The following is a 17725-nucleotide window of genomic DNA, read 5'->3' on the forward strand; positions in this document are numbered from 1 at the left end:
TCCTCCCCTCTCCTGGAATACTTTTCCACTCTTCTTTCTTCTTGTCTAATTCCTACCTCTCCTTCCCAACCAGGTCCTCCCACTTCCACAAAGTCTGAGTTCACCCCCAAAGATAAGAGACTCAGCTTGTCTATGTCACCATCTCCTTGCTTGTAAAGCAGGGGCATCTTGCCCTGTGCTGCTGGCCTGGTGGAGATGGCTGCAGCTCTGGACACTCCGTGCTCTGTTCTGGGGGCCGTGCTTTCACTCACTCACTCTGGCTCCACAGCAAGCCTCTGGCAACATGTTGCAATTATCTCCACTTTACAGATGTGGAAACACGTGCACAGAGACACGGCTAGCAAGTGGCAGAGCCAGAACATGAACAGAGTCAGGCTCCAGCTAGTGCCTAACTGACCACAGCCCCAAAGCAGCCTATATGAACTACAGAACATTATTTTCCCAAATGCTGCTGCCCACCCTGCCCCCCAGAATACCGTCAGTCTGCCCCCCAGCATACCGTCAGTCCACCCCCCAGCTAGCCCTCTCTGGTCAGACTCCTGAAAGCACAGGCTGCCCCTGCCCCAGGATGCAGGTCCCAGAATTACTCTTCCCAACCCTGGGACTCCAGCTTCCCCACAAATTCCTCAGAACCCCCTGCTACCCCCAATACTCCTCCCAAATACCCCAGCCACCTCTGACCCAGGACTCCAGGAGCTGGCAGTGTCAGGAGAGGGGTCCAGAGGTGGGAGGGAAGCAAGGAAGAGACCCTGCTCTGTGCCGCTGGCATCAGACTGGCCAAGGCACTGAGGATCGGAGCCTGGCAAGGATGTCCTGCCATCTGCCCAGGGAAGCCAGCCTGATAGTTAATCAGATCAGATGTCCCTACCAGCCACCCCCCCATTCTTCTACCTCCCCCACCCAGCTCCCTAACCTCCCAGACATCCCCACTGCTTCCCAGTCGTGCCCTCCCTGAGGTCTCTAGCTGCCCCAGCTGATTTTATAAATGGCCCTGGCAGGAGGTGGGCACCTTGGCTAATTGAATCAGTGCCCATGAGGCAGGAGGCTGAGGCTGCTTAGCATCACAGCTGAAAGGTGGTGGCAGCAACAGCTTGTGCACCATCAGGGAGGAGTCTGAGGGAGCGGAGAGTCTCCGGCCGTCTGGGCCTCAGCACACTCTGAAGCTCTAAGGCAGGAACTCACCAGGGGCCCTGGCCTGGGAGCAGGCTTCCAGGTGGACCACAAGCTAACACACACACACACACACACACACCATTCAGATGCTCTGGAAAAAGAAAATACAAGAGGAAGCATAAGAGAGATAAGAAAAGCAGGAGTGACAACAGAAGCTCATACATGCACATACGTGGTTATAGGGACCTGTGTGCATACTCTGATGGACACCAGTCACAGGGAGCTCTTACCTGCCCTGATGTCACCTCTGGGTAATAATTAGCAAAGGAAAACAGCATCCTAGTCACAGCAAAGCTTCTGCTGGTATCAGCAGCTGCCAGGGAGCAGACAGACCCAGGAGCTGAGCACACCTTCTCAGTCCTCAGTGTTACTTTGCCCTGCCCCCTTTGAAGCCAGCCTGTCTACTTACCTGTGAATCCTCCCCAGCCATGGAAGCATAGAGACACTGTAAGGAGGGAGAGTTTTACCTCCGTGTTTCTGTCTGAGGAGGCAGATCCTTATGGCTCACGCCCTCGTGAATTCACCCAGAAAACGTCTCTGCCCGCAAGTGGGCTCCGTGTGGGTGGGGACCAGTCAGTCCTGGGTGGGGCTCCAAGGAAGAATGAACTAAGAAATGATGCATGTGTCACAAGCAATGGTGCGGTTGACCCCACACCTGGTCACGCCCTCTGAGAGGGCCCTGATGGTGTGGTCAACGTCCTCAGTGACTGTCTCAAGGACTTTCATTACCCTTCCCAAGTTCCCCAAATGCCACACTTCCCCTGTCCTGGCAGCCCTTCCCCGTTGCTCCCGGCAGCCCCGACCTGCCACTTCCCCTTTGCAGAGCTCGGACAAGGAATTCAGAAGGACGGGGATCCTGAGGTGGGGGAGAGAGGACTCTGAGGATCTGAAGGAACATGCTCTGAAACGCAGATTCCTCGAGTTATCCTCCATTCTTTGGGTTCATAATCTAAGTTCCCTCCTTCAGGGCCAAGCCCCCGGCAGCCTTTTCCACAGGCTGACACTGCCCCCTGCTGGGATGAGCTGGAACATCCACCTCAAGGGCCACGGACAGAAAGAACTGAGGCGTCCTTGCCTGAGAGCCCCACCATGTCCCACCAGCCGGGACTGGGGAACGCCTGAACCCCTTAGAGGCAGGGTATTCTGGGGCTAAGGCTGGGTGATGGCAGCATGAACAGCCCTTTGGCACAGACAGAAAGAACCAGGGCTTGTGGAAGGCCTCCTTTCTCTCCAGCCTGCTTGGAGATGCCTCAGATGCCTTGAAAGCAGGCAAAGTTGCTGAAAGACACAACATACATCTCAGTACACCTGGAGGCTGACGGGGACACTTAGGTCTCCGTCTCGCCTCCCTCCCCCTGGAGAGTCCCTCCTCAGCTGCTTTCGGCACGCCTCTGGCTGGACAGAGTAAAGCTACCCTAACCTGAGCACAACAGAAACTAAGCTCTCCTTCTGCCACGAACCTGACTCTCTAGAAACCCTATTTCTGTGTTCGACATTCAAGATGACTCAAAGGTCTGCAAGCCCTGTCTCTGCAGTATCTTTTGAATCCAGAGTCTTCTGAATTCCCCTCACACTTCACCCCCAGCCCACCCTACACCCAGTCCATTTCCATGGTGCTATTGCCCTAATGTGCGGTTCTTAAGGGTCTCTGCTTAGAAGCCTTGTCCTGCCTCCTTCCCGTTACGCACACAGTCCCCCCCACACGACTGGAACCAGCCTTCCCGACTGGACTGCCACGCACCCACTCCACCCAGAACGCAGAGCCCTCTCCCAAGTATAGCTGCCTGCTGGCTTTTCTACCCACGATGCTTTCTCCACATCCCCTTAATCTTCAAGTCCTCTTCTCCCCATGAAGGCCCCCCTTAAATGTCACTTTGCACAGGAAGCCTGTCTTTGTCCCCCAATGAACCCAGAGGTGTTTCCTCAGACCCCAAGGCCCCAATCCCCATCTCAGGATAGACATCTGTGCCCTTGTCCCAGCCCCCTCTGGGCTGAAGGCATCCCAAGGCCAGTCTAGAGCCTCCAGGCTCTGTTCCTTAGGCCTGGCTGACTGGCTGGCAGCAGAAATGTGCTGACCTGCCTTCCAGCAAAGCAGGCTTTGAGGAGGAGAATGCACAGGCCCCGACCTGCAGGGAAACGGGATGCAGGGCCAGTGGAGAATTACGGGGTGGAAGGGGTTCTCAGAGCCCATGTGGCAGAATCCTTCATTTTACAAAGCCAGCAAGTCTCAAGGAAGGCAAAGAGTTGAATGGAACCATCTCCTTTTCGGTGCACAAGAGGCTCAGAACTGCCAGCTCTTCCCTGTCCTCTGTCCAGCTCTTCACACATACACCCCACTTCCTCACCACATTTCTGATGTTGGCCTTACACCAGCAAAGGGTTAGAGATGCTTTAACCCCCTTCCCAGGGTGCCCCGACTTCTGCAGATCCCCGACTCAGATGCCAGGGACCCAATTGAGGCCCATAGAGGACAGCGTGGCTGGGAGAGGAGGGGTCCGTATTGGTGGTGGCCGGTTGAAGCGTTCATTTCCCACAAGGTTATGGAGGTCCCCTCCCCACCCCCGCCACACTTGGGCCACACAAAAACATTTCAGCAACGTTTAATGCCACATGGAAGTCCAAAACCCACAGGGCACCCAGCCATCCTCCCGCGTGTCTGGAGCCCGGGCTGTCCTCCAGAGGGGACATCAGCAGGCAGAAGGCCTGCACAAGCCAGGCGATTTGCTGACATCCTTCTGTCCTCTGCCCTCAATGCCTGGGGCTCCCTTAGACCCGGGAAAGGAACTAGAGGAAGTGGGAAAGGAGTGGGAGGGGGGCGGGTCTCTTCAGAGCGCACTTCCTGCTTTGGGTCAGTGACTCAACATAGCAGACCTCGGGAGGGACAATTCCTGGGACCAGACTAAGGCAGGCCGAGCCTAGGGTCCCAGAAGGAGCAGGGGGAGGGTCCTGGGATGCAGTGGGCAGGAGGAGTCCTCAGCAGACACCAGAAGGGAGACCTGCGTCCCATCGCGCTCCTCCTCACCAGTCTCCCACCCCTTCCTAGGGTGCACAGGCCCACCTCAGCACTGCCTTCGATGGGGTCCCCAACTCCTTGGCCCACAGTCACTTTGGGCCTTTCTTAAGTACAACATTGTCATACTCGGTTCCCTGGGGCCAGTCCTTCCCTGCTGGGTAAGTGTGCTGGAAGCCACTGTGGTCTCCATCAGGGGTGGCCTGCCTCCTCCAGGCCTCACCCTGGGGCTCCTGTGGGCAGTCATACAGGGACAGGACTGCCACTCCCTCAGGCTCGTCATATATGTGGTCAGGTCTCGGAGATGGGCGCTCCTCAATGCTGTCATACAGAGGGTCCACCATGGGTTGGGGAGGGACCACCAGGATGCCCCTCAAGCTCTTCCCCAGGTTACGGGCCACCGCATCGAAGGGCACGGCATATTCCCCCTCTGGGCCCTGTGGCCGGGAGGTGGGCACCAGGGCCTTGGGCGAAGGCGGCGGCAGAGAGTCGTGGGGCCGGGAGTAGGGGCTTTCAGGCCGGGACTGCACCACCGGCCCGGTAGCTAGCTGGGCTTGTGGCTCAGGAGGGGCTGCATTCTTCTGGGCAGAGATGGCCTCTTCCAGGGCCAAAAAGATCTCATTGCCTTGCTGGGTTTTGAACTCAAAGCTGCCTTCTCCAGAGACGCACCGCCGGCCTGCCTCAAAGGAAAATGTTGCCTGGGACAAGGGGGAAAGGCAGATGACTGGCTAGGCCACCTCGTGGGCTCAGTTCTCCTGGACCCAGCTCCAAAACTCAAATCCAGCTCCTCCAATTTCCCTCCACTGGCACCTGTTGGAGCCTTCGCCCTAAGCTTTTTCCTCCCCGCCATCCTCCCTTCATCCATGTCTTTCCTTCCCAGCAAAGCCCCCTCTCACCTCCTTTCCTCTCCCTTCATACCCCCTCCCATCCATCCAAGTGTGGAGCTGGGCATGCACTGCATCCTCAGGGGCACCCACCCCCCCACCTGACCCTCCTGGTCTCCTTTCCTTCTCCCTCGCCAGCTCCTCCCACTTATGCCTCTTCTTTGCGTTCACTCCCCGTCCTCTGGTACCCTTCCCATCCCTTCCTGCAGGCCTTTATCTCCTCTTTCCTCCCTCCTCCCACTGTCTCTTCCTCGCTGCTCTCCACAGTCTCTTTTCTCCCCTCAACCATCCTGTCTCGCCACCCACCTGCTGAGCCCCTGCTCACCTTGTCACGCCCAAAGCGCCGCAGGAACCTGTAGGGCCAGTCGTACAGCTGGGTGCGGGGCTCCAGGCCACTCCACAGCTCCAGGGCGTTCTTCCCAGTCCGGAGGGTATAGGACCCCCGGAGCTGGCACCTCTCGCTGGCTTCCGTGGGTCTCAGAGTCACAGCAAACTCCTTGCAGGGGGCCACTGGGAAGGAGAGAGGAGAGAGGGCTGCTGGATGGCCTCAACTCTGCCTGCTCTCAATGTGCACAGGCCAGAGGTTGCCGGGAAAAGTGTCATTCCTGTACCCATGAGCTGCGCTGTGCCAGGCCAAACTCCCCCAAGTGTCAGGTACTTCTCCCTACCCTAGTAGGCATCGTGCCCTAGCCACATGCACCCCGACCTCAGGCCCACATCCTTCCTACCCTGTTGCCAGAGCCACAGCCTTGTCTTTTCCGTCTCATCTCTTGCCCCAACCCAGCCGCCTCCCCAGTCCCTCTGTCCCAGCTGCAGGGGCACCTCACCCTGCCCTCGCACCTCTCAGCCTCCGTACCCACTGTGGGTGGAGCCTGGATGCCCCCCCTCCTCCCACACCCACCCACCCAAGGATGAGACAGATCACAAGAGGGGTATTGCCTTGTCAGCAAAAAGCTCCCTTGTCACAGGACACCTTCTATCCACAGAATGAAAGCCTTTTTGTTTTTTTTCCTTTTTCAGAAGTTGTTCAGGTCCTAATGACCGAGGGTTCAAAAGCAGCTCCTTCAGTGGGTCCCTCGGCTGGTGCCTCGGCCCTGCCTCTCCACCAGCAGGGCCTGGGCAAGAGGGAGTGAATCAAGGGTGAAGGGCTGACGACCAGGCAGGCCAGGCTCCTCTACCTTGGGCCACACCCGGAAGCGATGCAGAGAGACTGATAAGGGGTCTGCCCGGGGCTGGGGACAACCACAGGCAGGAAGACTCAAGACACAAAGACAGGCAGCCAGGCAGCCACAGACTGGCCCATACCTCCTCCCCACCCCCACCGCCCCCGGGGCCCCTCACCTGTGGCCGCGCTGCTGTACAGCTCATTCTCCTCCATGCAGGGCCTGCTGCCCGGCCCTTCCAGCCCTGACAGCTTCTTCCTCTGGCCCTGGGGAAAAGGCCAGGCTCTCATCCTTGTCACCAAGCCCAAGCCCCACCTCGGGCCCAGGCGCACTCAGCATGCTGCCCCATCTGCTTTCTGGATTGGGGTCACCCCCACCAAGGAACTGGCCCCAACATCCTGGCCTTGGCTCTCACAACACCTGCCCATCATAAGTATCGGCCACCCCACTCCCTGGCCCTTCCTGCACCCGGGGCAACTCACAGGGAAGGCTAGGAGGCAGATGGCCTGCACCCAGTCGCTCCGCTCGGCACTGGGGGCTGCCAGCAGGTACAGGCGCTCCTTGGTCTCCAGGAAGAAGGCGCTGGTGTCCTTGGGGCTGCTGGCCTCCCCACTGGCCTCAGTCACCCGCAGACAGTCACTGAGGCGGATCACCCTTCTGGCAGCATCTCCCCGGCGTGACTTCTCCGGGCCCTCCTGGAGCTCCAGCCGCGCCAAGGCACAGCCTGATTGTGCATACAGCATAGCCCCGAACCTGCGCCATTTCTGAGAGGGAGCCCACCAGGTGACCAAAGGAGAGTGCAGGTACCATGGGAAGGGACTGGGACAGCCACTTGGGGATGGGGAGAGCAGTCAGGATCCCAAGAAGAAAACCAGCGGGGCCTGAGGAATTAGAAAGCATTGGAGCTGCAGGTCCACCGCAGGCAACCAAGCAAGAGGCCTGAGACACAGCAGAGAGAATGCCGGAGGCAGAAGCAACACAGTGAAGGTGGACTTTGAGGCGAGGGGGCCAGGCAGTCCCAGCCCAGGGGGTCCACACCTAGAGGCCAAAAGCGTGGGAGTCCCTGACACCCAGAGGAGGGGAGGGGAGCACAGCACCAGGGCCCCGAGGGAAACCACCATTGGACCCTCCTGAACCTTCCCACATCATCTCTCGACAGGATGGCAGAAAGGGAGGAAGGGAGAGAAGGGGAAAGGGAGAAGAGGTGGGCAGAGGGGAGAGGGAGAGATGAGGTGGGGAGAGGCACACAGAGAGAGGTGTCCAGTGTGGGTCAGTTGAGGGAAAGAGGACTTCCTTCTTCAAGGAGGCCAAAGAAGGAGAAGGAGGCTGGACACACGGGGACTCCTGCACAAGCTTAGCACCAGCCAAACCCACCCCACGGGGCAGTAAAGAAGGAAGGAACCTCTCTGCTGTCTCTTTCAGTCCCTTCCAAGGTACCCCCATGAGAAGTCACTACAGAGCAAGAAGCAAGAGAGGGAGTCAGAGCCTTCCTTTACCGACCCCCTCCCCAGCTGGGTGGGGGGTGAGGTGGGGGAGCAGCATCAGCAAAGAGCACAGCCTGGGGCCTACTTGGGGAGACAAGCAACTGTGAAGGAAGGAGTCCTCCCAAGTTCAGCTCTGGGTCTAACGAGGCGGATGGCACAGTCCCCACCATCCCACAAGGGTTGGGACAGCCGGCGCACCCCTCTCCTCCCCAGAAATCTCTTGCAGCCCCCAGCCCCTATGCCCAGCACTGGCCAGCCTCTCGCGCTCCTCCTACCTTTCCGAAAGTCTGCTGCTGCTGAAGGTACAGGAAGCCCTGCTTCACCGCTGTGTCTGCCATCCTCCCACCATTGCCGTGCCCTGCACTGCAGCCACTCCTTCCCCTCCCGCCCTCTTGCTCTCCTCTCTGCCCTACGGCGTGTTCCCCCTTCTCTCAAGTTCATTTCCTCTCTGCCTAGAGTTTTCTGCACTATTCTAGTCTGCTTGATGACGACAGGCTGATAGGCCCTGTGGTTTCTTGCTCTGTGTGTGTGTGTGTTTTTTTCTTTTTGACGAGTTGAGTTTCACACTCAAGCTTGCTGCGTTTTCAGTCAGTGAGAGTTAATTTCCAAACAGCCCACCTTCAGCTCTTTGGTGAGCAACAACTCAGGTACAAAAGCCAACATGGGGAGTCACCAAGGAGGAGTGGCTGACCCACAGGAACAAGAAGACCCGTGAACCAAACCTGACAGTAAAGCCTGACAGTAAAGCCGACAGCAAAAGCCCCCCCCCCACACACACACACACACACTCTGGGGACTGAGCATGACAGAGCCGGAAGAGAACTCAGAAATCAACCAGCCCAACTTGCTAATTTAAAAGTGGTTCAGGAAGGTCTGGGGGACATGTCCAAGGCCACCAAACTGAAACCCAGGCTTCTGAGCTCGGTGAGAACTGAGTCACACGCACACCAGCCCACCCACCAGACACACGAGAACGCACCACTTTCACACACCGCTCTAACTGTTTTTCTCCATGGGGAGCACTCCCTGCCCCCAACAACAACACACACTTACCCCGCGCTGCCGCCTCCTCGAGGTTCCAGACAGATGAACATCCCCACACTGACACAGGCTCCCCTCCCAGAGCGCATCTAAACTGGTGGACTTCACCATCTTTCCAGACCTTGACTTTCATCTGGAGATCATCTTTTTAAGTTACAATAGCAATCGCTTATATGTAAAAAAACATTAATTCACAGTTGCCAAAACAGAAATGCTTCCTAGTTACCAAAGCTCCCAGACACACACTGTCACCAGCCACACTACCTAGACCTGGAAGAAGGAAGGACAAGTGTGACACGCCTGTTGGCAACTCTCCTCTGAGGTCACAGGGCTGCTGGGGGCACTGGAGGAAGTTCCAAGGCTTCCGATCTTTAATTCAACGATCCTTTTACTGCTTGCCCCCAAGTGGCAATGTACCAAGAAGGTACATTGTTTGGGGGAATCTAAGCTTCGGCAAGATGGTTTCATGACGCAATTTGATGCAGGCACCATGCAGAAATGTTGGAGGGAATGGCAGAACTAGACCAGCATTCTTGCGGTGCTCCAAAATGGAGGCTTATGTAACTGGGCCACTTCCTCTGCCACCTAGGGTTCAAATGCCTTGGGAAGGAGAGCAAAGCAGTGCACAGCTCAGACCTTCTGTTGCACACGTGGTGTGTTTTGTCAAACAGCTCTAAAAGGTGAATGTTGTGAGCTCCTGGAGGAGACAGCTGAGTCATGTAAAGCCCCTGGCACTCAGCCCTGTTGCCTGGGCTCCAACAGGTTGATCCAGAGACCCAGCGAGAATGAAGGATACTGTGGGGACAGCTACTCGGAAACTGGTCAAGAGTATGGAAATAGGACAAGGCCTATGCCATCTCTCCAGCCCATAAGGAGAGACATTACCTGGTAACCAACATCAGCATCGCCTTATGGATTGAGAAGGGCTTTCCGGGCCACCCTGGGAGCTGACAGAGCAGTGCCTTTCAGCCTGAAATGTGCAGATCCTGTTAAAGTACAGACTCTGATACAGTGGCTGTGGGGTGAGACCTGAGATGCTGATGCTGTTGGTGAGTGAGCCAGTCCTCACTCTGGGTAGCCAGACAGTGAAAGATGTTCTCCCCCAACTCGGATGGCCTTTCCCTAAGGTAAACCCGGACACTTTCCACTCAGAACCAAAGGGGGGCGCCTGAGCTCACCAGATGACCGCAAATCTATTTACACCTGGAGGCCGGAGCCCCAGGTATGCCAGACACCCCCACCTTGCCTGTGGTAGCTGACGAAGTTCTCCTCCTGTGGCTATGGTCTGCACAAGATAGGGAGCAGGAGTGTCCTAAGAGCAACATCCCTGAAGGCACCTCCCACTTTCCGTGGCGAGACTGACCATGCAGTGGAAGCACTGACCCCACCACACCTTCCCAGCCACAGGTGAACCCTGTGCTCAGTGACCCAGAAGACTAAATTCCAAGACACAACATGGGGCAGAAAACTCAAGGCCCTTAGGTTACCCAGGCACCAGAGATGAAAGAGAAGCCATTGTAAAGGAAAGGGTCCCCATGTTTCTATGGAGGCACAGGTGACTTTGGGGCGCCCCTTGGAGTCTCTTTGCTTTATTGACTAGGAAGGGGGCCCCTCACCTCCCCACCCCAGTGATTCCTGACTGTGGGGAAGGGAGGACAATACCAGCTTCCTGTGTTCCATTCCTAGTTCTCATCCTTTCTGCATTAAATATATCACTTTTCTCAGTACTAAGTAAAAAGAGAACCCAGTTTAAAGAGAGAGGCAACAAACCCAGTTCTGGAAACTGAGAGGAAGAGCTTATAATATAACATAATAATTGTGTTATTTGTATTGACCTCATACTTCAAATGCTTTATGTTCTCCTGTAAGCCCCACACACCCCTAGGATGAGACTGAGCTATGAAGAAGTTAATTAACTCAAACTTTATTTTTTAAGTATCTACTCTGTACAGAGGTACCAAGGACAGAGCATATGTAGGACCGATAGAATATTTGTTTTACTGTGGTTACATTTTAGTGGGAGACCCTGACCATGAAAAGTGTAAATATCTAAGTACGTAGTAGTGATCAATGCTCTAAGTATGACAGTGATGGGGTCAGGGGACACCTTTCAGTCATGTGATGAGGAAAGCCTCTTGGAGAAGATGAAACTGAACTGAAAATAAAGATGATTAGTCAGACATCTAGAAATCTTGACTGGCTGCCATAAGAACTCAGAAACTGAGATAGCTGTCTGCTCCAGTCATTAACCTTCACTTTTGTTTCCACAGAGATGCCTCCCTGATCCCTTGCACCACCAGCTTCACTTTGGGAGCCCACCTGCATCATAGCTTCCCAAAATGAGACACAACTGTTTAACTGAACTGTTCTCAAGACTGGGAATGGTTTAAGGACACATAGAACAATATACCAAGCCAACTTCTGGAATGTGAAACTTTCAGGGAAATTTCAGAGGAGGGAACTGGGGGAGAGGGGCAGTTCAGAACAAGTCACTCCAAGATGTGCCTCTGTGCTTTGCAGATTGTTCTGAGTTAAAGGCAACTTTATCCACACGTTCAAAAGAAACTTCTGCCCCTCCCTTAACTATCTAGAACTCAAATTAGGGGCCTTGCCCATAACAGGAGATCAGAGACAATCTCTTTTGACCTATCTATAGGGCAGGAGAAGTTTCTATTTACTAAGCGTCTGCTCTTATCATCCTGTAATGACCTTTGGAGGCCCCAAGGCACCTTACCTCATGCATCTTATTCACCCACATTCCCTTACTAACTCTGAACCTCCCCCGCATGTGGGGTCTCTGACTCTCTCGTGTATGTGGGGTTCCCATACATATGTATGCATTAAATTTGGTTATTTTCTCTTGCAAAAAAAAAAAGGTCAGTGGCATGAGGGAAGCAGCCACTTAAAGATCTGAGGAAAAAAATATTTCAGGCAGAGGTTACTTCAAGTGTAAGGGCCCTGAAGCAGGAACACCTGGATGTGAGGAAACTTAAGAAGGCCAGAAGGACCACAGCACTGTGAACAAGAGGTGGCACAGCAGAGATGAGGTCAGATCACATGGCATCTTGGGCTATAGCCAAGATTTGGAATGTTTTCTAAATGCACTGGGAGGCCACTTAAGGATTTTAAAGCAGGGGCATAAATTATCTGATTTCTAATTTTTAAAAAATGTTCTGCAGCTACACGGAAAACGAATTATCCAAAGACAAGATAGGAAGCAGAGAAGCCAGTTAGGAATTTATTACCAGAGCCCAGGAGAAATATGATGGTGGCCTAGAAAGGGTGTTAGCACTGGAGATGGGAGTAGCCAGATTTGAGTATATATTAGATAAAGATTCAACAGGACTTCCAGATGGATTGGGTGTGGGGACTGTTGAGATGCTAGCAATCAAGATGACTCCTGGGTCTTCAGTTTGAGCAACTGGATGAATGGTGGTACCATTTACTGAGATGGGAGAAACCAGTGTGGAGAAGAGTATGGTGGGAGATGGATTTCGGGCTGGTCCACAGGGAGCTGTTACTTCTACCCAATCAGGCAGATAAGGTATTAGACGACTGACATTGAAATTATGACTTGCCCTGACTGGTGTGCTCAGTGGGTTGGGCATCATCCTGCAAAACCTAAAGGTTGCCAGTTTGATACCTGGTCAGGGCACATGCCTGGGTTGCGGACCCAGTCCCTGGTCGGGCTGTGTGCCAGAGGCAACCAGTCGATGTTTCTCTCCTTCTTTCTCCCTCCCTTTCCCTCTCTCTAAAAATAAATAAATAACATCTTTAAATTAAAAAAAAAAAAAAAGACATTATGACTCCAAGAATATACCACTATAGCTGTGATGTCAAGGTCAGGAAGCAACTGCCCACCACCCCTGCTCTCTACACTGAGGGAGCTTCCAACACAGTAAAGTTGTTGAAAAACGAACAGCAACAACAACAACAAAACACTATACCTCAGAGGGAACAGTCAAAAGCTCTGTCTGCATAATCTTATCTGAGTAAATCTAATAGGCGGAGCCTATTTTGCAGAAAACTGGCTGCGGGGAAGTCTGGGTAATGTAGTTTTTAAGTGTCCTACCGCCGCAAACCCAGGAAGATTCACCAGGAGAACGAAGATTAAAATGAACGCTTAGCTCCAGTCTACTCTATCCACAGCAGAGAGTGTGCTATTCACTACCATCATCGTTTCCATCGCACGTGGTAGCTAGTCCCCAGTCAATAGAAACCCCAAACAACCAATAGTCTCAGAATGCAAATAAAATCTAATCTGAGGGCCTTGATTGGAAGCCAGAGTGGAATCCAACGGAAAACAGGAACTGGCATTATCTAACCGGATAATTCCTCGTGGGAAAGATTGAAATTGGCCTCAGCAGGCAGGGACTGAACTGATCTGACCCAGAAGGATGGCTTTCCCACTCACACTGAGCCCAGGGTCCTAAAAATCCCTTGATCTCCCTCCAACCCCACTTCCCAGCATCTGACCCCTCTCATTAGGCAGCCTAGAGTACTGATTAAGATAACAATCTATTTGGGAAGATTGGAACTGTGCCTTCTGCATGTTTCTATCGTCGCCACTATTTGGCGGCTATTTCCATGAATGTTTATGGAGAAAATGATAGAAATGAAAACGAGATCATTATTTGGGTTGCTGGTAAAACCCAGGATCGGAGAAAAATAGTCCTTGTCCACCTGAGCAGAAAGCTTGGAAAGTCAAGAACGCAGGCATCCTATGAGGGGTTATGGGCGGTGGGTGCCGCGCCAGACGCCTCGGGGATGCGGTGTCACAGCCGTGAGCAGCGGTTGGGACGGGGGTCATCCAGAGTCAAAATAAAAGGAGGACGCTCGGGAAGAGAGGAGTCCGCCAGGTTCGGGGGGTTCTGGGCGGGACAGGTCCCGGCCTCTCCAGGAGCCCTCCCCGCGCCGACCAGCTCGGACAGCTCCAGCGCCCGCCCAAGCGCGCGGCCCCTTTAAACCCATGTAAACAAAGCTTTGTTCCTGGCCCCCTCCCTCCGCGTTCCCCGGGCCGCGCCACCGCCCCCCTAACCCCCGCCCCCGACGGCTCCGGCCGCTGACGTTGCCCGCGCATTTACGGCGTCCCGGCGGCGCTGCGCATTCTCCAACCACTAGCCGGCCGCCGGGGCCTGCGCAGCTGGGCCGCCTTACGCCTCCAGCGTAGGGACGGGCCCCCAGCGCGCAGGCGCAGCGGCGACGGCGGCGGCAGCGGCGGCGACCCGGCCGAGGTGCGCGCTGGGGGGGAGGGGGCCGGAGAGGAGCATGAATGGAGCAAAATGGCGGATCATGTGCAGGTGAGAGGAGCGGCGGGGGAGGGGGCGGCCGCGCAGAGCGGGGAGTGGGGCGCACGCGGCCACCGGCGCTCGGCCCATTCGGGGCTCCTTGGGCCCGCGGCGCCGCCGCTCGGGGCCCGGAGCCACCGCCCGTCCCGGGGCTCCGGGGCCTTTCCCGCCTCCCGGGCCGGGGGCCTCCTTCATCCCTTCATACCCCGTCCCACACCTCGGGCTCGGGGCCGGGGGTGAGGGAATCGACGCTCCGGCGCGCACAGTTGACCGCGTTCCGCAGTCTCTGTCTTCCCGCCCGAGGGAGGCCTTCCGCGAGTCCTCAGTGCCCCCTCGACGCGGGACGGAGGGAGACCCCTTTGCCGCCTCTGCCCTGAAGAGACTTACCCATTTTACCCGCCATCCCTAAACGAATAACAAAAAGAGAACCTCGCGCTGCGAAGCCTGGCTCTCCCGAGCCTTTCCCGCCGCCTGCCTTCTCACGTTCCCGAATCCAAGAGACCCCCTTCCGGCCTCCGCGCCCGTGGATGCGCCCTTCCCTGCCACACTCCTAATCGCACAGCCTACAAGGCCGAGCTCCCCAAATTCTTTAATACGGGGGCCTGGGCCCGGCCTCCCTCCGGCGTCCCTGTCCTCAGCGAAGGAGTTGGGTGCCCTCACCTCCCGTGAAACGTGGGGTGGAGGGGGTGTGTCCGACGCGGGAGGTGCCCTGTTGGGTGCAGACGCCGCTCTGGAGGGTCTCGATCCGGCTCCCGAGGTGCGGGGGGCTGCCTGGGGCCCAGGCCACCTTTCCTCCCTGGCAGGGCAGAGGCCCTGCCTAGGAAGGGGATAGTCCGAGCCAGACCTGGAGGAGTGCGGGGTTATTTCTTGCAAACTCCATGGAAGTTTTTCTAATATTTGCCTTAGATCTGGTATTTTTATGGCAGTTATTGACACAAATCTATCATCAGACACCTTCGGCTTTTCTAGGTAACCGCACGGGTTTTGTGTTCTGCGAAGCAGAGAACATAACAAATATGCTTTATTGTGCATCTTACATAGTATTTCTCAAGTAAAAGGAATGATCTTATTTCTCATGTGATGTCCACGAGAGGCTGGAATGATGTGACTTCTACCAGTTTCTTAGATTGGGAGAGAGGGACTAACCATTCAGGTCAGGAACCGATAGACTAAATCTTGGGAGTGTGAGGGACACGTTATTAGGACAGAATTACATCAAAAATTGTTCAGGTGGAAGACCGCAAGATTTGTGTTTGAAAGCCAGTATCATGGCCCAATTAAGGAGCAGTAAAACTTGATACAAAGTGATGATAATGATGATGGTAATAATAAATGTGTAGCACCTCGAGTGTCATACCATCCATTTCTAAAAATTGTGAAAGATTTTGTGTGATTTAAAAAAAAATTCTTTCATCCTACAAGAGTAGGTAGGCAAAGATGACGTGTCATTTTAAAGAAACAAACCAAAGTACTGAAGTGACAGGAGACTTACTTAAGGTGAGGCAAAGCGAACCCCAGCCTTGGGCTTGGGCCCTGGTGCTCTCTGCCGCAGGGGAAAAGAGGGTCAGGGAGACTCCAGGACGCACTTTGACCAGGTGCCTTTGGGATGGAGGTGATAGAAGCTGTCTGCTCCCAGGGGAACTCACGAGAAGCTGTCCTTTCATGAAGATGCATCTGTTCTGTCTCCTGGAAAGAAGTGTCTTCTTCATGTGATCGCTCCCACAGTTTGGACCAGAACGGGTGTCATTCCTCAGCAGAGGCAGGTCAGGGTGCATCCAAGCAGTCATAGAATTTTTGTCTCAGAGGACATCTACCTTATTTTTAGTAAGGTGATGCTTTTCTTCCACCCACCCCAAAATAAAAATCAACCGGAGTAAGAACTTAATAACTTAAAAAAAAAAAAAAAAGGAGTATGCCAGTCAGTGTTTTATTTTACTCTTAAGAGTTTTATGTAGTATGTTATTCTCTGAGTGATCTTTATATCACTTTTAGGATTGGATACCTACAGACTTTAACATGGTACTTTGACATAGTAGCAGAAGACCTCAATAAAGAGATAACACTTTCCCTGTATGACATGAATAAATAAATGAAAGGATTAGAGACAAATATAAAGTATACTGAGGGGGAAATACCTTTCTCAAAGCACTGTGCAAACATAATAAAAGGGAGTCTAGTATAAATTCAAGACAGTGGTTATTTGAAAGTTTCCTATGTAGTACTAAACAGTTGAGTCATTATTATCTAATACTTTTCTGAACCACCAGGGTGAGCAGTTTTTTGCTTTTTGTTTTTTTTTTAATTGACACTAAGCAAGTGTCATATGATTCTCAGGCTGAAGTCTTGAGCATCTCTTTTGATAAGTGTTTTATGGAAGATTTAAGTGTCATAAAATGTTAATAATGAAAAAATAATACCTGATTAGTCTTTTAGCTTTGTGGGGGTCATAGTCATGCTTCCTTAGAGTGGCTATAAGCAGCTCCTTATTGTTGTGGGGTTTTTTTTAATGACTGGTCTTGGATCATTGGATCATATCTTAACACCCACCAAGAAGGCAGAGGTAACAGAGCATTGACTTAAAAAAATTTTTTTTTTCATTTGCATTTATCTTCATAGAATAAGTGCTTCTACTTTTTTTTTAAATTTTATATCTAAAGGTGGATGAAGATAATGAGGATTCAGTGTCTATGCTTGCTGGCTAGTTATTGCAAAAAAGATGACGGCAATTCCTATAATACAGCGGTAATAAAAAAAAGATGAAGAAAGATCAGGTGTTAGCTTTAATAGTGCTAGCTAGTGATCAGGATCTTGAGGAAAAGGAAGAACATAGAGTATTATGTATCAAGAATGTCATTTACTATATAAATATATTAAATGTATACTAATTATAATATGAATAATAATATAAATGAAGGATACTTACAAGATTTTTTAGGGGAGTTTATTTTGTTATGCAAGACCTTACACAGAATCTTAAAATATTACTTACTGGGCTCTGCATTATAACTATGTAAAAACAGAAAATACTGTTTTCAAATAATCATACTTTGTTTTAAATTTAATGTACAGTAATTAAACAGGGAGCCATGAAGAACTGTTACAACTGGCAGGTTAAAATTTAACAAGAGTTCAGAAAGTTTAGCCTGATTATAGCAGAATTGGTAGTTGTCTTTTCCAGCTTTTAAAAATAGGCAAGGAAATGATAGCAGCTATGGGTAGTCTGTTTTGAGAAGGGGATTCTGTACAATTTTGGAGCATTTCAAATTGAAAAAAATGGTAACTTCTGTGACTTATTTTTTCAGTTATACTAATACCATAATGCTTAATTGTGAGCAAGGCCCTTTGCTGTGCGGAGCACTGCAGAGCATTCAGAGCTGAGAAAAGACACTGGAGCCAGACTGCTGAAGTGTCCAATTCTGATGCTCTCTTTGAGCAGGCTTCAGAAGCTCCAACAGATGCAAGAACTAACACACTGATTTCAAAACATGCTCCATTTGTATTGGATGATATTGGAATAGCTACATTCCCTCACTGAACCCATCTACCTCTTCTGAGGATTTTTACAAATAATAAGTTTACATGTACTTGATAACTGACTTTAGTATATTTCCTCTGTGAAAAAAAACCCTTTGGAAAAGTTAAGGGATGTATATTGCATGTGGTATCATTCAAACACTTATGT

General features: G+C 52.6%; 1 protein-coding gene across 2 annotated transcripts; it reads right to left on the reverse strand.

The window, feature by feature from the left end:
• Positions 1-3757: 3757 nt before the first annotated feature.
• Positions 3758-9340, reverse strand: DOK2 (docking protein 2). Of its 2 annotated transcripts, none has more exons than XM_090290084.1 (5): positions 8768-9340; positions 6713-6994; positions 6409-6496; positions 5393-5577; positions 3758-4881 (listed from the first exon to the last, which is right to left on the reverse strand). In XM_090290084.1, the coding sequence occupies exons 1-5, from the start codon at positions 8864-8866 to the stop codon at positions 4276-4278; spliced, it is 1260 nt and encodes a 419-aa protein (XP_090146210.1). In that variant the 5' UTR covers positions 8867-9340; the 3' UTR covers positions 3758-4275. The 2 variants fall into 2 exon arrangements, with proteins under 2 accessions (XP_090146210.1, XP_090146211.1); XM_090290085.1 differs by lacking the exon at positions 8768-9340 and adding an exon at positions 7990-8193.
• Between the last annotated feature and the right edge of the window lie 8385 nt (positions 9341-17725).

Source organism: Furipterus horrens, unplaced genomic scaffold (genome assembly GCF_987537825.1).
Source record: "Furipterus horrens unplaced genomic scaffold, mFurHor1.1.pri manual_scaffold_10, whole genome shotgun sequence".
Lineage (NCBI taxonomy): Eukaryota > Metazoa > Chordata > Mammalia > Chiroptera > Furipteridae > Furipterus > Furipterus horrens.